We start from the raw sequence: 22,105 nt of genomic DNA on the forward strand, positions 1-22,105 counted from the left end.
TATTTATGTTGGGAGTAACATTCTTCCTCTTCCTCTGTGAGGACCATCGATAAATAGGAAACAGTGCATTTAGCCTGTATCAGGCAGCTATTACGGCATAACAAAATTTCCCCTAAGTAGCTTAAAACAATAAGCATGTTATTATTACTTGCTCACTGTCGTGAGTTTCAAAATTTTGGATAAGGCATAGCAGAAATGGTTTGTCTTTGTTCCACGTAGTTTCAGCTAAGGGTAGAACATCAAAGAGGTATTCTTTACTTACATGTCTGGTTCTTCAGGACAGCTCGAATGGCTAAGGGACAACTAGAACGTCTAAACTAAGGTCAGATATCAGGGACATCACTTCTCACGATTGTCCGGCTTCCTCAGTTCTCCATGTGGTCCTTCTATGTTGCCTCTCCACATGGCCTTTCCATGTGGTCTCCCCAAAAGGGAGCTCAGGGCTCCCAAGTGTATAAAATCAAAACCTGCCAGGCTTAAGGCTTAGGCTGGAAATGGCCAGGGGTGACTTCTGTCACATTTATTGGTTAAAGCAAGTCACTTTATGTCCAAGGCAGATTCAAGGAGAGAGGACTATGCAAGAGTGTAAATAGGAAGGTATAGTTCTTTGGAAATCTCAGTATAACTGACTTCCACAATCCATTAAATGGCTCCTTTTTGACCATTCACAAGGGCCAGGCAGGAAGCAGATGCAATGGCGGGCCCCACAGCCAGTCTCCTGAAATGCAGTAAACATATGGGCCCTAAGAAAGTGCTTGGGAAGTCTTTCATGGAGGCAGTAACCCCAGATCTGTGTCTTAAAATAAGAAGAACATGGTCAGTCAAATATAAGAGCATGTACAAGGTATATAGGTAAGAAATCACTTAGAGATCAGTCTTACTAAATCTCTAAAGTCCAAGTCAGAGAGATGAAGCCGGAGCCAAATCAAGATCCATATAATGGGGGATGATAGAGGCCCTAAATGCCACAGTAAGAAAGCTAAAGATCACCTTGAAGAATAATGATTCCCAACCAGCAACTGGGTATCAGAATTACATGAGTCCAGATATTTTGACATGTCTAAGCAATTGTTGAGGGGAAGGGGACAGGGAGCATCCAGTTGGTAGCCATTCAATACATCAAGAAAGAATCTCGGCTGAAACAGAGCTGGGAATTGTAGCCAAGCAGATGGTCATCAAAGCCACCAGACTCTAATGGAGAAGTTCATCTAAGGAGAGTGTCTAGAGTCAGGAGAGTAAAGAACTCGTATCAGCACCTCAAAGAACATTCTTCGCAGCAAGATGTGGCCACCAATTTCTCACATCAAGAGATGCGAACTGTGTAGCCTCATCTTGAATCTGAGTGGGCTGGTGATTGCCTTAACTGATAGCAGCAGAAGTGATGCTGTGCGACTTCTAAGGCCAAGTCAGAAAAGGTCATATAGTTTCTGCCTGGATATTTGGGATACATGCTCCAGGGGAAACCAGCATGAAGTAAAATCATCATACTGGAGTGGCCACATATAATTGCTCTGGTCAACAGCTGACAGCCATGTGAGGGAGTCACCTTGGACACCAGCCCAGTTGCGTTTTTAATGCCAGTCAATATCTGACTTTATATGACAGATGCCAAGAGAAAACAGCTCCACCCAACCCTTCTTGAATTTCTGATCCATAAAGTCAGAGTAAAAAGAAAATGGTTGCTAAACTTTGGGATGATCTGTTATGCAGTAATAGGTAACTGAAACTCCGGGTTTGCAAACTCGATTCTCACTCTAATCCTAAAGTAGCCAGGCATCACAGGTAATGTAAATCAGTGAGCAGGGCCTGATGTGGGACAACAAGGCATAGTGGGGACCCTGGGGCACTAGAGAATCCATGCTGTGCTGTTCTGGGCTGTATTTGCTCGCAGACTTGTTCCATGACCTCCCCTTTCTGCCTGCATCACATGTCACAGTGTCCAGTCTCACTCTTCATCTAAATTCACATGGAATTCCTCCAATGAAAAAGCAGGTGACAGGGGTCTTGGGAGGCCAGAGGAAGAGGCCAGGGTAATTCTTCCCTTTCCCCCTGTGGTTGTGCCTCTTCCACAGCTCCAGCCAGCTAGACCATCCAACTGGGTTTTTACCTTCTATCAGGTGACTTTGTCTCTGGGCGCTGCTATCAACACCTCCTTCCTTTGTTACTCCAGCCTGGGGTTGCAATGGCTTCCCACTTCTCTTAATTTCCAATTGCTTCATAGCTCCTATTTGGCCCCTCATGTCCTTCATCTGCTGCACAACCACCTTCATGTGTTAATGCCCCTGTGTCCTAACAAGGGAGTGGTTTCTGTATCCTTGTCAGGCCTTCACAGGCATAGCAACTCCAGCCTACTGTGCCCACGTAGGAAAGTGGGCATCATGTTGTCAGATCTCTTAATGTGTTAGAAGCCAGAAATCAGGATTATCATGAGGAATGTTCCAGGGTAGGTGGAGACAGCAAGAGGGACTCAGGAGGAACAGCTGCAGCAGTTCACTCACTGAGTCAGTGAACAGACCTTATTGAGCACCTACTGTGTGCAGGCACCATGTGGGGAACTGGGGACAAAGTAGTGAGCAAGAGAGATGAATCTCTGCTCTTGTATGCTTACATCATAGTGGCAGAGACAGACAAACAAGTGAAGAAGAGAAAGAATGGTGTGGTACATGTCATGCAGAAAATGGAAGGTGAATAATATTGTGTGAATGTGGGTGTGGAGGAATTGGGCTTTAGTTGGGGTGGCACAATGGCAGTATTGAGATGGGGGCATCTTAGCCGAGACCTGAAGAAAAAGAAAAAATCAACCCTACAAAGTCTGAGAGAACGATGTTCCCATAAGAGGGAAGGCCCAACACAAAGTCCCAGAGGCAGGAAAGAGCTGTGAGTGTGTGCAGAACAGCAAGAAGGGTGTCATGGCTGGGGCAGAAAGAGTGAACGGGGAGTCAGAGGATGGGGGCCAGTGAGGATGGGGAGGCTGCAGTGGCCATGTGATGGGGGCTGCAGGGGCCACAGGAAGGAGTTTGGATTTTACTCTAAGTGCAAAGAGAAGTCATTGGAAGGTTTTAAGCAGGGAAATAATGTGATGTGATTTATAGTTTTGAAAGATCCCTGCCCCAAGCTGTAGTGTGAGGACAAGTAGGGAACAAAATTAGAGGCAGAGAAAACAGTTTTGTAAGCAACTGTGGTAGTCCAGGTGGGACTGAATGGTGCCAGGACAAGGGCGTTAACAATGAAGAGGTGAGAAGTGTATAGGTTTGGGAGAGTGCCGTGTCACAGAAACCATGAGGGGAATTTTCAGCTATAAATTAACTAGAGAACTCATTAAAATTCCGATCGCTGGGTCCCATCCTCAGAGATTATGGTTCAGTACGTCCAGGACAACAAAGAATTTGCTTTTCTAATGTTGACCTAAAAAAATAAAATAATTCTTTTACCAGCAAAAATGGGTTTACTAGGGAACAGCAAAGAATTGCAATTTGGGACATGCTAGTTATGGCAAAGCATAGGCAAATCTGGAGAATGAAAGAGAGGAATTATTCTTTCATAGAGGCAAATCTGGAGTGTAGTAGCTTTTCATTAGCTGAGTTGCGACAATATCTCATTGCTTGAGTTGTTGCCCAGCACGGAGAAAATCTTCTTTCTTAATGCTGGGGTAGTAAAATAGAAAGCATCTTTCTGATGCAGACACAAGGTATGTCTCTTCCTGTTTGGGGTAATTGATGAGCGGTAGGGTGTGAGAGCTACCCCCTGCAGGCCCTCTTGATTCCAATTTTATTTGAGGTTTCCTTTTCATTTTCACTTTAACAAGTTGTCATGTGATGTTGATGCTGATGCCGGTCGAGATCACACTTTGAAAACCACTGGTCTAGAACAGCACTTTCTAATAGAAATACGATGTGGGCCACATACATGATTTTAAAATTTCTAGTAGCGCCCATAAAAGTAAAAAGAAACAGGTGAAAGTAATTTTAATAAATTGTCTCACTCATACATTTTATTATTAATATATCCCAATACTATCATTTCAATGTGTTATCAATATTTTTAAACTTCTTGAGATACTTTACCTTTTTTTTTTTTTTTTGCTAAGTCTTTGAAATTCCAGTGTGTATTTTATACTAACAGTACATCTCAATTAGGACTAGTTAAACTCTCAGTAGCCATTTGTGTGGCTAGTGGCTACGGTATTGCGCAGCACAGCACAGACCTGTTACTGAAGGACCAGTGAATTGAGGGTAGATAATTACCCCTTGAGTTGAGCAACATGGAAAGGCTTTAACAAAATGCCACATCATTTTTGTGGAATAGAGGGAGAGAGATTGAGGGAAGAGCATGTAGACACTTTCTTCCTGAAATTTGGCTGTGGTTTTCTAATGGAGAGATCAGGCTGACAACGTTCAGACCCAACATTGGATACTAACATTACAAAAAAAAAAAAAAAATCCAGACATTAATTGTGCCTTCTGATAGAACTCAATAACACCCATGAAGTATACTTAGCCCAAATTATAACTGAATCTGACCCAGCCTCTGGATCTACCTGTGTGCGGGACATACAAGGAACAGAAGAACATATTAAAGAACACCAAGAAGTGCAACCAAATCAGACTGTGAGATGAATGAGGGGAAATGGGAAACTGTCATAGACTAATACTTAAAGAGGTACCAACAAAATGCAATACATGTATCTTGTTTAGATTCCGACTTGAACAAGCCAACAGTTTAAAGACACTTATAAAACAATCAGGGAATTTGGAGGTGGGTTGTATATTAGATAATATTAAGGAATTAATCATTTTAGGTGTGATAGAGATGTTATAATTGCTAAAGAACCTTATATTTTAGGCCTTTGAACCACGCTTCTCTTGCTCAGGCCCGCTTCCACATCTGCAAGTGTACTTTCCCTTCTAACAAAGCTTTTCTTTTCTGCTGAAAAAAACAAAACTTGTATTTTAGAGATACATATAAGTATTTATGGGTGAAATTCTATGGAGTCTGGGATTTGCTTTAAACTAATTAGGTGGAGAGGGAGGGGGGAAAAAACAATATTGGTCACCTGTTGATAATTATGAAAGGACAGTGATGGGTACCTGGAGGATTATACTATTCTATTTTAGTGCATGGGTTAATATTACCATAAGGTTTTTTTTAAAGGTGTGGGTGAGTGTCCGTGAAGGAAAAGACAAAAAGGGTGAAAGAGATTTTTTTTTCTTTGAGACCGAAGCTACGTGAACAGGCTGGAGAGCTGACCAGGGATAATGGAGATGCTGGAGAGCCAGACGGCGGCTAAGCTGGCTCCAGGACATACAGAGTGGTAGGGGTCTCGCTCTTTCTGGAGTAAGGGACTACGTAGCTTCCACCGCTTCCCTAACTTCAGTTCCGACGGCTGCGGCTCTCGGACAGAAAGTGTGTCCCCCCTAACCCACCTACTAAGGTCCGGCGGCGCGACAGACTGCTAGCGCCTGCGCAGCACCCCCTCCTCCGAGCGCGGGGATCAGTTTCTACACCCCATAATCCCCCGCGCCGCGCTGGAGGCGCGCTCTCAGAGACGGCGAGGCCTTGGCCTCCAGACTTGAACAAGGTGAGACAGAGGGTGCCGCCTGGCCTTCTGGGAAATGCAGTTCTCATGCCAGTCTCGAGACACCACTTAACCGGCTCTCGAGACTACGCGCCCCACAATGCACTGCGCGTGCAGCGGCTGAGCGGTATGTTGCTGCCCCCAAGTGGCGGTTGAGCCGCCTGGGATTGGTGTTCAGAGGGGCGGGGTCGAGAGCGAAACTGGGGACGCTGAGGGTCGCCCCAGGAAACTCTCGGCAGGCTTTCCAAGGGCGAGGCTCCCAGACCTGGGCTAAGGAAGGGTGGTAGTGGTGAAGAATTTGGAGACAGGGCCCGCTATGAGGATTAAACGAAATCAGGACAGTAACTGTTGGCTGCATATTGTCATTATTATTACAGCTAGCACTTACGAAGTAAGAATTTAGGTGCCAGGCACTACTCACAACGCTTTACATGTCTTATCACATTTAATCCTCTCAATGGCCATTTGAAGTACTATCAGCCCCCTCTCCTCTTTACAGGAATGAAGCTGAGGCCCAGAGAAGAAGAGAACTTGCCCAAAGTCACTCAGCTGCTTAGTAGCAGAGCTGGGATTTCAACCCAGGCTGTGAGCGTCATTCAGTCTACTTTTCTTCACTATGAATAAACACCTTTTGATCACTCTATTAATTTAATTCCAAAATTATAACTAGCACATGAATCAACTTGAGATAGCAATTAGCATGTGGATCTCTGAATTCGTAATTATCGCATGTACTCCTGCCCAAGTTTGTGATTTAGCCCAGTTCCAGAACGGAGTTGACATGCAGCATAGATTTATAATTAGCACATGAATCAACACAGGTTTATGTCCACAGGGACCAGATTTCTGGTTGGCACTTAAATCAGCAGTGGTTTGTGATAGAAGCTGGAATCGTTAGGTTTCTGATTACTACCCTTATTTGCACACAGTGATTGTATTCCTGCCTAGAAAGCCCTATCTATACCCTTTTGGTCCAGCTCATTGACTTCCAGCTCAATGTTGCCCCCATCCCTTCCCTGAACCCCCACCTCCACCCCCACCATCACCGGCTGGCAGACTTGGTGTCTTCCTTGTCCGGCTCCTCTCCCCTATCTTGTTCATAATGGAGTGACAACATCAGATTCAGAAATTATTTGTTCTCTTTCTGCTTTGTGAGGAGACATAATTCCAAAGCCTGGACTGTGTCTGTTTCATGGGCGTGTTCCCAGCATCCCACCTGGAACACAGTGAGGGCTCAATAAATGTTTAAAGAAAAAGCATTGGACGCCATCATTCTAAAGATTTGTCAAATCAAGCCAGATTCACTTTGCCCTCAAAGGGGTCAAATTCGTGATTACCCACCCCAAAGGCAGGGACCAGGTTAGGTGTGTGGGTGATTAGGGTGGAGCAGGATCTAGTGTCATGGATGAAAGAAGTTCTCATATAGTCTCTTCCTTCTGCCTCCCCTGAGGTTGTGGATCTGGTGGTGATTGATGTTAGGTTCATTTCAATCCATACTCTTTTTTGGATAATTGTGCCTAGTAGGGAGCTGCCTAACCTTGGAATATGTTCTCAGCCCGCCTAGTTTTCTCCAAAAAAATATAGGCAAAAGGGAACTTTAAAGGTCACTTCTGGGCCAAGTTCTCTAAGGAGGTGGTGAAACTTCCCCACCTCATCTCTTTCTATTTGCCAGATGGAAGCAGGTGATTCTGAGCCCCTCAAAATAGTAGAGGTGCAATATTAACAAGTCTAGGGTATGGATCACCAGATAGAGGACAGCTGCCAACCAAGCACACCTGTGGCTAGAAATAAACTATGGTATGAAGTCACTGAAATCCAGGGGGTTATTTGTTACAGCAGCTAGCATTATGCTCACCAATATATCAACCTTTCCTCTCTGGGCCCCTGATATCACTAAAGCCTGAGCACCAATCATTCTAGAAAATGAGACTCTAACCTCCTATTGTGGTGGTCAGGTTTTCTACATGGGAGGTCTATACAGTGGCCCAAAGTCTCTATGTTTGCTATTTAAAGTTGTCAGTATATTTCTCTCCATTCTTTGCACAAATGTAAACTTTTCCCCACATTCTTATGGAAGTCTTCCATGTTGATAGCTGGAAGTCCTTAAAGTAGACCCTGAAAGTTGCGGTAGGTCTTCCACTATGGTTAAGCAGAAACTCATGCACAGGGTCTCTGGTTGCTCCGGAGAAGTTAGTGCTTGCCTGGGACCAGTGGTTTACAGTGGTTAGTGTATACATATAGGGGATGGGGAGGTCCTGCCCCTCTCTTTTGACTTCTCTGTGTGGGGATGTACCTTCAGACCTGATCTTTAAAGTGAGTCCCTAGTCCTCAGTACTGATTTATGTGCTAATTCCAGTGAACCCCATTGGCTATACTTGAGTTGGTGAATGCCAGTCGAAGGTAAAGGGACACCACCGCCATTCCTCCTTGCTCTGATACCCACCCTGACTTGGAAGGGCCTAAGCTTAATTATAAAGTGACCTTTTTTTTTTTTGGCAGACAGACTGACTTCATTGATTTGAGCATACATGTGTACATGAGTGCATGTGTACATTTGCGTACCCATCCCTTGTAATCGTTTGATGTGATCTCTGAATGTTTCTCATGTGTATGTGTGGCGTGTGACTCACACATGTGCAAGAGAGAGTCTGCAGTGTTTCTGCACATGTGCCCTCTCACATGTCTCTGACTCTGTGTGTTTCAGAGATGTGTGTATCTAAGTGTGCACTTGTGTGTGTTCCTTGTATTTGAGCATGAGTCCAGGTATATGTGTGTTTATTGTGCCTGCTGTATCCGTGTGTGTTCTGGTGAGCCTCTGAGTATGTGATGCGCATGTGTGAATATGAGTGCATCCCCCCATATCTGTGTATATTTGAGTAGATTCTGTGTTTGGATATTATCAGTCCTATTCTCCCCTAGGTCCTCTCAACTCTTAGGCAGTTTAACTTCATTCTTCCTGCTGTGGCTGTTTCCATTGCTTCTGTCCCCTTCTCCAGATGTTGAAATTAAGTAAATGCAGCAGTTAAACAGAGTCTCCCAAACAACCATCCCACCAGGATCCCCTTCCAGGAGCTACTAAGCACATGCACACACATGCACGGTACTATCCAGGCTCCTCAGGGTCCCCAGACTGCACATGCTATGGCATGAAGGCATCGGTGAGCTGCATGCAAACATCATAGAGGGGCTCTTTGTCCACCTGCTTCATTCGTACTTATCCTTCAGGTCTCAAGATAAAGGTCCCCACCTTCAGGAAGCTTTTCTGACTCCCTTGGGGACATAGGGGTTGGACTCTGTTTCTCGAGCCCCACCCCCCTCAGCTCCCCCTATCTGAGCCCTGACCACTCTGGGCTGTAGGGAGATTCAGTGAAGGCAGGACCCAGTGCTGCCTCCATCACAACTTTTACTGCAGAGTCATCTAGCACAACCATGCCTGATATCTACAGCGCTGAACTAGCATCTTTGCCTCTGCCTGTCTCTGTTTCTGAGCCCCTCTTTAGATCTCCAAATACATTGGTCTCTGGCACACACCTCTCAACCCACCAGCTTTTGGCAGAGCTGTGGTGGACAGTTCCATGCACATTGTGGATGTCCCTAGTGGTTCTCAGAGTGTGGTCTCTAGACAAACAGCATTAGCATCACCTGGGAACTTGTTAGAAATGCAAATATTTGGGGCCCACCTCAGACCTACTGAATCAGAAACTCTAGGTTTGAGGCCTAGAGCAGTGGTCCCCAACTTTTCTGGCACCAGACACCAGTTCTCCTATGAGAATCTAATGCCAGATGATCTGAGGTAGAGCTGAGGCATGATGTGAGCGCTGGGGAGGTACAATCGAAGCTTCACTCCCTACCCTGCCACTCACTTCCTGCTATGTGGTCTGGTTCCTAACAGGCCATGTACTGGTACCAGTACCGGTCCCCAGCCCCAGGGTTGGGGACCCCTGGCCTAGAGGGCTATGGTTAACAAATCCTCCAGGGGATCCTAACGCAGCTAATGTGTGAGGATAACTGGTCTAGCTCACACAAGGCATCCGTCCCTGCTTTTTTGCCTCAGATCTCAGTACCACCCCTTTCCTCCAAAGGGACAATCACCACCCAAGGGGTAAGAATGGATAGGTAAATGCCTCAGCCTCTCTGAACTTTGCAGGGGGGAAGAGGGTGGCAGGCAGTGGGGAATGACAATTCTGATGTGTTCTACAAGCCCTAGTGCCCCAGAGAGATAACTTGCTCCTTGTCTGCTTCTTCTATTCACTTTCCTTCTCATCCGCCTCACTCTGACCACTCCCTTGCCTGTTTTCTGGGATCACCCCCCAAATCAGCCGGTTCCATTGAATTCTAATCCCGGTCTGCTTGTGGGAGTATCTTCAGGTGTTTCCCTCTGTCTCCTTCACCTCCACCACTTCTGTAGCATCTCGGAGACTTCTGCATCCTTTTGCTGAGTGTCTGTGTAACCAGTAGCCACTGTGCTGGACCAGAAGCACTGATGAACTTTGCTGATGATCTGGAAAGGCAGGCCCTAGAGCTGAGTTAATTTTAGTTGCAATTTTTCAATACACATAACTGAAAAGAGCCAAAGTCTGTTTTGAATCCTACAGCAGAGGTAGGGCTGCCAAGATGTATGTCCCTATTCCCAAAAGGTTGCTTTACTCATCCACTCAGATGGGGGTTCCCAGGACTGGTTCGTGGCCATCCAGGTTCTCCCAGAATAGGGCCCTAACCACAGGTCAAAGCTTTGTTCCCTTTAGACCAGGGCTCCTATAAGATCAGGTCCCCCACGTTGCTCAGAACCAGGTTCTGAGGCCAGGCTTGAAGACCATCACCCAAATCCCTCTTCCTGAGACACCATCTACCAGGAGACATGTGTGACCCTCTCACCCTCCCCTCCCCTATCCTCTCAAAGCCTCATGATAGGCAGATACCACTCCTGGTGAGTCATGTGTTGGTACAATTCCAGTTGGGTCTTCTGTGGGGGCAGTGGACTTGAGTGGGGGAGAGGGGAAGACAGCAGACACACTTCTCTGGGTCATCCTGGCAAGCCCACTGCCTCTGTCCTATTTCCTATCTTTGTCTTCCTCATGGGATATCTGGTCAGTGTGTTTTGACTTCTCGCTTTAATTCCAGAAGGCACAGGGTCTTGAAGCCAAGTTTCCCCGTTGCAGTCAGGGCAAGGAGCCTTGGGAAGGAACGGCAGGCCTGTTGCTGGGCAGGGTCCAGGTGAGAAAGTTCCACTTGTGTAAAGGACATCCAGGGAGGTGGTGCTGAGACCAGAGGGCCAAAAAGATGGGCTGGGTGGGAGGGGCTCTGGGATGGAGGGCCACATTCAAGGCTGTGAATGAGAACTGGACATACACACAGCTGAGTTGCCCCAGCCACGTCCATCTGTCTGTCTGTCTGTCTGTCTGTCTCTCTCTCTCTCTCTCCTTCCCCCACCCTCCTCTCCGTTCCCTACTCTGTGTCTTTGACTTTCTCTATGTTTTTGTCTTAGTCTGTCTCTGTCTAGTCCTTGTGTCTGGTCTCTCTGTGTATTTCCATCTCTCCTCGAATATGTCTATCTTTCTGACTCTCTGCCTCTGTGTTTCTTATTCTATTCCTATCAGTCCCTTAATCGGAGTCGGCCCATCCTTTTTGTCTCTGTCTCTCTCTATCTTTGTGTCTCTCTCTTTATCCCAGGATTCTCTCTCCCAAGCAACGCCAGGGCGATTCCTTGGGAGGCGGGGCCCGGGACGCGCCTTTTAAGAGAGGGTGGGCTGCCTATACCTTTAAGCGCGGACGCGCGCGGGGCCTGCGCCTTTAAGCGCGGGCGCGCGCGCGGCCCTAGCTTCCCGGCGAGGAGGCCGCGGGAGCGCCCGGACCCGGCCCGCCTGCCCGGCCCCCGCCCGGCCCCCGCCCGGCCCCCGCCCCGGCCCCCGCCCGGCCCCCGCCCGGCCCCCGCCCCGGCCCCGGCGGGGGAGGGGTCTCTGAGAGCGGCCCCTCCCCCCTGCGGCCCCGCCCGCGCTGCGGTGCCCTCACCCGGCGTGTCTCTGTCTGTCCATCTGTTCGCGCCCAGGCCTCGCCCCACCCTGGCCCCCGGGGCTCCCTGGCCTCCGGGGCTGCCTGGCCTCCCCCCACACTCCCACACCGCAGGCAACCCTTTCCCTCCGGGCCAGCCTCCGCTGCAGCTGGGGAAGCAAGCTGAGGCGCCGTCGCCCTAGACCGAGAGCCCACACCCCGACATTGGGGTCCTGCACCCCAAGATCGAATCCAGAGATCTGGAAACCCGAACCTGGGACCCTGATCTGGGCTGAGAGCCCAAAACCTGGAGCCCGAACACCAGTATCTGGGGCTGGAATCTCAACATCAGTCCCTGGGACCCAGTATTTGGAGCCTGAACCCCAAGACTTGGAATATGGACCCCAAGACTTGGAGCCTGAACCTCAAGATTTGGCATCTAAAACTCGAAGTCTGGACCTGAACTCTGAATTCCGTGCCTGGGACCTTGAAATCTGGGATGGAATTCCCATGTCTTTACCCTGGAACCCATTATTTGGGACCTGACCCTGAGATTTAGGCCTCATATTCCAAGATCTGAACCCTGGCATTCCAAGGGGCCTAAACCCGAGATGGGGCCTGAGGTACTTGCTGCAAATCTGAATCCAGAAATTTAGGACTAGACCTCAAAAACTTGACTTAGCACCCCAATATCTGAACCCAGCACTCCAGTATCAGACGTTATACCCTAAACTCTCCATTTGACTGTTTAGCATCCTAGGACTGGAGCTGGGCAACTTTGACTCTGAACAATCCAAAGGGGTGCCAGGGTCTCTAAAACTGGACCCTGGAGGCCCAATATTTGGGGATCTAGGACCCCAAGTATCAAGGTCTAGAGACTCCATGACCACTTATCTGAGCTGAGACACAACAGACAGTCCCTGTACAGAGGCCTTGGCTTGGGGACAGGAAAGTCATGACCAGGCGCCCCATCCAGACCCCTGACCCCTGACCCCCTTGGAGCCTGAGGACTCTGCTCCCTGGGGCGGCTTCCAGCTCAGGTAAGGCTACTGGGAGACCCCCATAGTGGGGAGGGACTGGGGAGGAACTTTGTGGCTGGGGGTGGAGTATGCGAGGAGCAGGTGTGGTACCCCTGGGCACCCTTGGGGTTTTCCCCAGAAACACACTCCCACCCATGGGTATGCCTCCAGCTCCTACTCTACCTCAGACAGTCTCAGGACATTTAGCCAGCTCTGCCCGCCTCTGATTTCTTCTTCCCCAGTTGATGGCATCTCCAGGTCTCTGACCCACCCCCAGTCTGTCCAACTTCTTCCCACCAACTGTCTTGTCTGACCATCCTCAGCCACTTCTCCTGTCCACCACTCCTCTCTTCCGTCTCCTTTCTCCACCTCTCCTCTCTCTGACCATCTTTGACACTTCTATCCATTGCTTCTTTCTCTGGCCACCACACCTCTCAATGGTTATCTGCTTACCCCTTCTATCTTTGATCATCTTTAACAGACCTGTTCACAGCTCCTCTCTTCAGCTACCTCTGTCTACTGCTTCAGTCAGTGACCACCTTTGACATCTCCGTCCACTGTGCCACTCTCATTATCTTGCCCTTGTCCAGCTCTGACTCTCAGCCTTGGCCAGTGACTGTCTCTGACCATCTTTTTGATATCTGTCTGCCACTCTTCTCTCCAGCCGCTTCTGTCTGTCTCTCCTCTCTGGCTTCTTCTGGCCACCTTTCCTCTCTCTGATCACCTTTTGCTATCTCTCTTGCCCTCCTCCCATCCCTGACCCTAACTAACTGCCAGTCAATGACCATTCGATCATTTCTAGCCTTTACTGACCACCTCTCTTTTCTGTCTCTGATAATTTCTAACATCCCTGGCTGTTTTTCCTCTGTCTGATGACCTCTCCCTAGACGCATCACCCTACCCAGCTGTCCTCTCCTTCTCTCTGGCTTTTGACCATTTCTGACCATCTGACCACCCCTGACAACTTCCCCTCTCTTTGTCCACTGCTTATCTTGATTATCTCTAACCACCTCTCTGGTCACATCCGATTACTTCTAGTCACTCCCACCACCCTGACCACCTCTTGTCTCTTTGGCCATCCTTAACCATCTCTCTGTGACCATGTCTAAAGCCCTCTGGCTTACCTTCTATGCACCCTGACCAACCTTTCCATTCTCTGACTGTCTCTGACCATTTCTAAACAGCCCCCTTCCCTCTGACTGTCTTTGTTCATTTCTGCTCCTTCTGCCTCCCCATGATACATCTCTTTGAGTCTGACCAACTTCTCTGGCTTTTGATATGTCTAATCACTCCCCCCTGACCAACTTTAAACAGCTCCTATGCTCTCAGCCCACTGTGACATTTTCTCCTGGTCTTGGACCACCCCAGCCCCCTCTGACACCCTTCTTCTGTCCTCAGCCTGGCCTAATGCCTCCTTTCTTACGTGCAGGCCGCCCCTGCCCGAGATGGCTGTCCTCCCGCTGCTCCTTTGCCTGCTACCGCTGGCCCCCGCCTCGTCTCCACCCCAGTCAGCCACACCCAGCCTGTGTCCACGCCGTTGCCGCTGCCAGACACAGTCATTGCCCCTAAGTGTGCTGTGCCCCGGGGCAGGCCTCCTGTTCGTGCCCCCCTCGCTGGACCGCCGGGCAGCTGAGCTGCGCCTAGCGGACAACTTCATTGCAGCTGTGCGCCGCCGTGACCTGGCCAACATGACGGGCCTGCTGCATCTAAGTTTGTCACGTAATACCATCCGGCATGTGGCAGCCGGCGCCTTTGCTGACCTTCGTGCCCTGCGTGCCCTGCACCTAGATGGCAACCGGCTGACCTCGCTGGGCGAGGGTCAGCTGCGTGGCCTGGTCAATTTGCGCCATCTCATCCTGAGCAACAACCAGCTGGCAGCCCTCGCTGCTGGTGCCCTGGACGACTGTGCTGAGACTCTTGAGGACCTCGACCTCTCCTACAACAACCTGGAACAGCTGCCCTGGGAAGCTTTGGGCCGCCTGGGCAATGTCAATACATTGGGCCTCGACCACAACCTGCTGGCTTCTGTGCCTGCTGGCGCCTTTTCCCGCCTGCACAAGTTGGCGCGGCTGGACATGACCTCCAACCGCCTGACCACCATTCCACCCGACCCACTCTTCTCTCGCCTACCACTGCTAGCCAGGCCCCGCGGCTCACCCGCCTCTGCCCTGGTGCTGGCCTTCGGCGGGAACCCTCTGCACTGCAACTGCGAGCTGGTGTGGCTGCGGCGGCTGGCTCGGGAGGACGACCTCGAAGCCTGCGCCTCCCCGCCTGCCCTGGGTGGCCGTTACTTCTGGGCTGTGGGTGAGGAGGAGTTTGTTTGTGAGCCCCCCGTGGTGACTCACCGCTCGCCACCCCTGGCAGTGCCTGCAGGTCGGCCAGCTGCCTTGCGCTGCCGGGCAGTGGGGGACCCTGAGCCCCGTGTACGTTGGGTGTCGCCCCAGGGCCGGCTGCTGGGCAACTCGAGCCGTGCTCGTGCCTTCCCTAATGGGACCCTGGAGCTGCTGGTCACTGAGCCGGGTGATGGTGGCATCTTCACTTGCATTGCGGCCAATGCAGCTGGTGAGGCCACGGCTGCTGTTGAGCTAACTGTGGGTCCCCCACCTCCTCCTCAACTAGCCAACAGCACCAGCTGTGACCCCCCGCGGGACGGGGATCCTGATGCCCTCACCCCGCCCTCTGCCGCCTCTGCCTCTGCCAAGGCAGCTGACACTGTACCCCCTACTGACCGTGGTGTCCAGGTGACTGAGCATGGGGCCACAGCTGCTCTCATCCAGTGGCCAGATCAGCGGCCTATTCCAGGAATTCGCATGTACCAGATCCAGTACAACAGCTCAGCCGATGACATCCTCGTCTACAGGTGCGGTGTCCAGGCAGTGGGCAACATGGTTGGGGGAGTGAGGTGGAGGGAAGGTTAGAGATATACTTACCAATACCCAGGCTGCAGCATAGCTGAGAAATGAGGCTGCAAGGTTGCAAAGGAAATCAGATAACAAAAGTAAAAGAAATCGGGCCGAGAGGGTAAAAGAAATCTGGCAAGAGTGGTAAAGAGAAATAAGGCAGCAAAAGTAAATAGTAACAGACATATAAAGGAAATCAGACAGAAGAGTGAAAAGTAACCAGGCCAGAAGAGTAAAGCATTAATGGAGATGGGGCAAGTTTGGGGAGATATAAAGTTAAGTAGTAAAGGCAAAGAGGAAACCAGGTGTTTCCAGATGACAGGGCTAGGTACAAGCCAGACTGCAGGAAGAAAAGGAGAGCAAGCAGGAAGGTACAGGGATCATGAGAAAAATGCGGTGAGGCAGCCCTGCTGCAAAGGAACTCTGACCAGAGGTTAAAAGGAAAATGAGGGAAGAGGTTAAATAGAAACTTGGCTTTGGGTCTGTGCAGTGTGAACTGCTCCACGTTTGTGGTTCTTATATGGTGACATCTTGCTTTTTGATTTCCTGAATCAAATTAAACCTAGTTCAAGCTCCACCTGCTAGGTGAACAGGAATGTTCAGTTCGCCACTGTTGGGGATTCCCTTCTGTCATCTGTTGTTGCAAACAAAAAACATGGGGCTTTCATACTCCAAGAGATGGGTCAGTACAACTTCTGCCCCTGAGCTGAAGAGTACTTGGAACATCTGTTGTGGCTATATGTGGTCAGTAGTGGTGGCTCTGGCCTGAATACTACTGACACCTCTCACCCAAGTCCAACCTTGCCTGCATGGCTGCAGATAGCTCCCTATTCTGACTTCCAGGCTGAGCCAAGAGACCTCCCAAGCCCTGGAGTCTGCACCTTGTAAACTCAGCACCTGGGTCCCATTTCCCTCCGCAGAGGGTCAGACCCCAAGAGATCCTCACTTGGTTTCCTCTTTGGTCCTGGAAATCTAACAAGCTCTTTCCACTTCCTTTCATAGTCAGTAGATTCCATGGAGGGCATACACGAGTCCACCATGCCTGGCAGGGGATGGGACAAATGCTCCCCTAGATGGTCACCCGCCCAGAGACAATCACGGAGTTTCCTGAACCTCCGTCATTAAAGCAATTTAAAAATAAAATAGATTATAAAACAAGTTAAATCTCCAACAGGGTGCTCTGCTACAAAAGGAAATATAGTAGAATTAGGTGCTAAGGGAAAAGTAAAGATAAAAAGAAACCAGTCAACAGAGATAACAGGGGACCAGGAGGCAGAGCTGGAGAGAAGTAAGGCAACAGAGAGAAAATGAAATCAGCAGTGGTGACTGAGGTACATTGTTTAATAAAAATGGTGTCAGATGACAGAATTCACTGAAAAGCAGGTTATAGATACAATAATAATTAAACAACGGGGCTGGGGGAACATTAATTGGCAGGTTAGAAGGAAATCAGGCATCATCAGTATGGAGGAATCAGGCGGTTAGATTAGAGAGAATCCAGCTGTACACTAGAGGGAGAGGAAAATCGGGTGCAGGCTGGAGTTGTCAGACGGGAACAGAGGGTCTAGAGGGAGGTGGAATTAGAGGGAAGTTGGATGGAGGGCCAGAAGGAAATGGGCATTGGGTTAGAGGGCGGTCAGATAGGATTAGAACAGAATTGGATGGGAACTGGAGAGATGTCTGGCAGCAGGGCTAGAGGGGACTCAGGTGGTGGGTTGGTAGGAAATTGGGTAAGGGATTGAAGGAACTCAGGGATTGTACTAGAGGAGAATAGGATACAGAATGAAGTCAGGCAGAGGAGTGAAGCAAAATTGGGCAGCAAAGCTAGAAGGAGCTAGGGCTGCAGGCTGGTGGGAAATCAGTTGGCAGTGCATGATGTAAATAACGCAGCTGGGTATAAAATAAAACAGGACGGGGAGAACTCAAGCGGTGGGCCACAGAGAACTGGGCAGTGAGGCTAGAGTGAAAGTGGGCAGCAGAGCAGAGGGGAAAGGGACAGCAGCACTGGAGAGAATTTGAGCATTGGGCCTAGAGGAAGATCAAATGGGAATTTGAGTGGAATTCAGCAAGAAAGTGAGGTGGTGAGCTCAGGTGAAATTAGCCAACAGACTGGAGGGATATCAGGCTGCTGACTAGGTATCAGACCAAAGGGAGTTCGAGTAGTGATTAGAGGGAATTTAGAAATTAGAATGAAATGAGGCAGCTGGACTTGGGGTAAATTCTGTAGACTGGAGGTGGGGGCAGGGCTCAGGATGGGTGCTGGGCAGCTGGAGACCTGACCCCCACCTGCCTGTCCCTCCAGGATGATCCCAGCCGACAGCCGCTCCTTCCTGTTGACAGACCTGGTGTCAGGCCGCACCTACGATCTGTGTGTGCTAGCAGTATATGAGGACAGCGCCACGGGGCTGACAGCCACGCAGCCAGTGGGCTGCACCCGCTTCTCCACGGAGCCAGCACTGCGGCCCTGCGGGGCCCCACATGCACCGTTCCTGGGCGGCACCATGATCATCGCACTGGGTGGTGTCATCGTGGCCTCGGTACTGGTCTTCATCTTCGTTTTGCTTATGCGCTACAAGGTGCATGGTGGCCAGCCCCCAGGCAAGGCCAAGGCACCTGCACCCGTCAGCAGCGTTTGCTCCCAGACCAACGGCGCCACGCCAGCCCTGCCTGCCCCTGAGCCCACCGCGCCCAGGGCCCACACCGTGGTCCAGCTGGACTGTGAGCCCTGGGGGCCCAGCCATGAACCCACAGGACCCTAGCCTCGTACCCACCTCTGTGGCCCTTCTGGCCCAAGGGGTTGCAGGACCCCGGCACCCCATGGGGCCTGGCCTCAGACTCACCAAATTGTTCACGGTTTTTAAAACTGGTCGGGGGGGTTGTCAAGGGGCACTGGGGCACAACAAGAAAGTCCTATTTTTCTAAGCTTGGGCCTGGGCCTTTGGCCCTGTCTCTGTCTGTGGGAGTTGGGGGTATCATGCAAGGGTCTGGAGCTGGGGATGCCTCCTGTGGGGAGAGGCCTACCCAGTTCTATCTAAGGTTCCTGGATAAGGCTGAGGATGGTCATCCATTTAGTCAACAGACATTTCTTGAGCGTCATCTCAGGGCATGCCATGTGCTCGGTGATGCTCTGTGACTCAGCCCCAAGCCCTGCCCTCAGATGGTGATAGCTCAGAGTGATCAGAGACTTGGTGATCAGGGAAGCCTGAGAGATTGTGGGAGCCCAGAAAAGGTGCCTGACTCAGCCTAAGGTATGGTCAGAGAGGGCTTCCTGGAGGAGCCAAGCGACCTGAAAATAACATCTGAAGGAAGTCACTGGGAAAAGGACAGAGAGAAAGGTATTCCAGGCAGATGGCACAGCATAAGCAAGGACTTAGTAAGTGCCAGGTGCCAGGGGTCCTGTGATAGAGGTGAGGCAGGAGGGGTGAGCAGGATCCAGGATCTCCAGCTTGAGAAGCTCAGACTCTGGCCTGACAGTATTGGGGATCCAATAGTGTTGGTGGATTCTCTGCAGGGGAGGACAGGGTCAGGTTTGGGCTTTAGGAAGATCCTTCTTGCTGTCATGAAGAGGGTGGACTAGAGGTGAAGACTGAAGTGAGGAGCCCAAGGGAAGCTGAGATAGGGACCTGGGTGGGTAAGGACAAGGCTGGACCAGGGTAGGCCTGGGAAAAGCGGTTGGGGTTGATGAGAGAGACATTCAGGAAGCAGAGCAAATGGCTTATAAAGCTGAAAGGCCATGGGAGAGGGAGGGGGCCCACAGCTCTGGCTGGGGAGGGGACAGTAGAGGTAATGCTGATGGGGGAAGGGGGAGATTTGGGAAATATGCCAGGGCCAGTGTGAGACTTCATGGATGTAAGGGTTTCTGAGGACATCCAAGGGGGTGGCAGCCACGAGGCCTCAGGACCCCTGGTCTGAAGCAGGAGGTGGGGACAGAAATGAGGGCTCTATCAGCAGTGATGGGAAACTGAGGCCACCAGTGTGGTGAGACAGCCTCTGAGACTTTCCATGTTTAAGGGACCAGGAGAAACCTAGGCTAAAAAACAAAGACTAAACAGGAGCAGCAGGTGGAGGGACAGAGTGAAGCAAACCAAGCAACTTGGACCCAAGTGGTTATTGTGTTTAAGGCTGCAGTGAGAGCAGTGTTACGGGTCCAGGGGTACAGGCGCCAGACTCAGTGATGTGAGAGTAGGAGGTAAGAAAGTGGAAGCAGGGAGTGTAGACCTGGGATTCTGTGGGCCTAGAGCCTGGTGCAGGTTGACCTGGATTCTCCACTGCACGTATCTCCAGGGCTAGTCCTCACCGTCTTGGACTGCCCTGGACCCCCACCCAGGCACCAAGAGGTTTGGAGGACCAAACCCTGAGCCTTAGTAATGGCAGCTTCACTGGAGATCCAGGAATGGTATCAGCGGTGAGGAATGGCACTTCTCGACCTCAGGCTACCTCTAGTGGTGGGTCCAGAGACAGAGATGTGGAGGGAACTTGGGTCCTGTCAGTCTTCCCTGGAGTGATGCTGGTGTGAGGAGCATGGTGAAGAGGATCTGAGACTGGAGTGGCCATTCTCATAATGTGGCGCACATGACTTGTCCTTGTGGGATGACATTCTAGATTCTGCTTGAGCTTTCTTGGTGGATATAGTCCTTGAAAATGATCCTCCATTGGCCATGGGAACAACCTGAGTCCCAGGGACCGGGTATGACTCCGGGTCCTCCAGCAGCATCATGAGGTCCTTCCTCTTATTGTTACCCTCTGGTGGCTGAGGTCAGGAGAAGCTATCAGGGACAGTGAGGCGTCCTGGAGAAAAGGCCTAGGGAGGGGAAGGTTTGGATACTTAGAGCCAGCTATAAAATATCAGTTTCTGCCATGAGGGGCAGCCAGAGCATACTGTTCCTCAATGCTCTGTTTTAAAATATTTATCGTGTGTCTCCTTGTGCTATGTGCTGGGGATTCAATTATGAACAGATACCAGCCTGTCCTGCCCTCACATACCTCACCATTTGGTGAAGAAACAAATGTTAAATAATCACACAAGCAGGTGTGAAGTATCTGATGACAAATGGGGCCATACAGGAGAGATACATGGAACTGTGAGATCCTATAACCAGGGTACCAGACCCAGGAAGAGAGGTTAAGGGAGGCTTCCTGGAGGAAGTGATGCCCTAGCTCAGATGTGAAGGATACTCAGGTTGGATTTAACTACAAAGAGAATTGAAAGGGCATTTCATGCAAATGGAACAGCATGTAGTGAAGTCCTAGGGCTGAGGAATGCATGGTAAGTAAAAGGGACTGAAAGAAGCCAAGGGACAGAAAAAATATGAGAGAAGGGAAGTGATGCCCTGTTGAGGCTGGAGAGTAAGGGAACAGGTGATGCAGGCCCCCTGTAGGCCATTGGGAGGAATCTGGATTTTATTCTAAGTGACATGAGAAGCCATTGGAGGGTTTTGAGCAGCTGAGGAGAGTTGTGCTCCCTGATCCTAAAGAAGCCCCAGTAGCAGGTCGGTTCGCATGTGGGGGACAAAAGTGAAGCAGGGAGACCAGAGAAGCTACTGCAATGGTCCAGGCAGAAGGTTAACCTGGCCCAGGTGGGGGCCTAAGTGGATAGACTGGAGAGAGATTTGAGACTGCCTCACCAGGGGCCTCCATCCCCTATGCCGAGGGATACGTTGTGGATCACTATCCAACTACCTGGTCCTCAGGCAAGATTACAAAGACTAGGGAAGAAGAGTCAAAGGGCCCTGGTATCTTCCATCCAAAGATTCATCGCTGAGATGGGGGAGCTGACCTCTCTATAGCATAGGAATTAATGACCTTTTCTAGGTTCAAGTGCCAGGCAAACAGTGGACTGATGCACTGCAAGGCAGAGGCTGTGGCTGATTGGGGGGAATGTGGACCCAGGGAATGGAGACACACACCCAGTGGTAGCTCATTACATGTTTGGAAGCAGGTTGGGTAGGAGGAAGTATGTGGGGGCAGACTGGTCCCTCTAGCATGGACCCCCACTGCCTCCCCACGGGACGCCTGGACTGTCTTCCACCCCCATGCAGAAACAATATGACTGTGGACAAATGATCACATGTATCTAGAATTTAAAGGTAAAATGTAGCTTGTCCAACACTGCCCAGCTGAGTCACTAATATCCTGAGATCAGGGAGTGCTACTCCTCCCACTGTCTGGCTTTGAGAATGCCCTGTACATTTTTAACACCAACTTTCCTGGCGTCAAAGCACCAGGTTACAAGTGCATTCTTTTTTAAGTGATTAGTCCTGGTACCAGGACTCTGTCTGCGTGCTGCCTGATCCAACCTCTGTGTCTGGGCATGGCTGATCCAACAACACAGGCCAAGTGTCCAGGCATATCTGGGAGCCCTTGCAAGGCCTCAGCTCAGGCCAATCTTTTGCAGCTCTTTACATGGGCCCATATCAGGTAAAGGGGTCCATCCAATGAGGAGGTTCCTCTTCTGGGTTGAACTCAGGCATGGTTCCTGCCTTCGTCTCCTCCCTGGTGCCTTTGCCCTTTTGTGTCTCACAAAAGCAAAGATAGGTATCAGTGCTTGGTGTTGCCCTGATGTGTTAAAGTGACGCTGGGGACATAGTGGCAACCACCACAACCCCAGACTCTGCCTTCACAGA

General features: G+C 50.3%; 1 protein-coding gene across 1 annotated transcript; it reads left to right on the forward strand.

Moving 5' to 3' along the window:
• The first annotated feature begins 11,511 nt into the window (after nucleotides 1-11,511).
• On the forward strand, nucleotides 11,512-21,543 carry LRFN3 (leucine rich repeat and fibronectin type III domain containing 3). Its single transcript, XM_016119764.2, has 3 exons — nucleotides 11,512-12,603; nucleotides 14,012-15,442; nucleotides 17,785-21,543. The coding sequence occupies exons 2-3, from the start codon at nucleotides 14,028-14,030 to the stop codon at nucleotides 18,239-18,241; spliced, it is 1,872 nt and encodes a 623-aa protein (XP_015975250.2). The 5' UTR covers nucleotides 11,512-12,603; nucleotides 14,012-14,027; the 3' UTR covers nucleotides 18,242-21,543.
• Nucleotides 21,544-22,105: the final 562 nt, after the last annotated feature.

This window comes from Rousettus aegyptiacus, unplaced genomic scaffold (genome assembly GCF_014176215.1).
Source record: "Rousettus aegyptiacus isolate mRouAeg1 unplaced genomic scaffold, mRouAeg1.p scaffold_m13_p_14, whole genome shotgun sequence".
Taxonomy (NCBI): Eukaryota; Metazoa; Chordata; class Mammalia; order Chiroptera; family Pteropodidae; genus Rousettus; species Rousettus aegyptiacus.

Coding starts and splice junctions, on each gene's coding strand:
- LRFN3 (XM_016119764.2), top strand. CDS start 14,028: ATGGCTGTCCTCCCGCTGCTCCTTTGCCTGCTACCGCTGGCCCCCGCC. Junction 15,443..17,784: donor GATGACATCCTCGTCTACAG/GTGCGGTGTCCA, acceptor CTGTCCCTCCAG/GATGATCCCAGCCGACAGCC.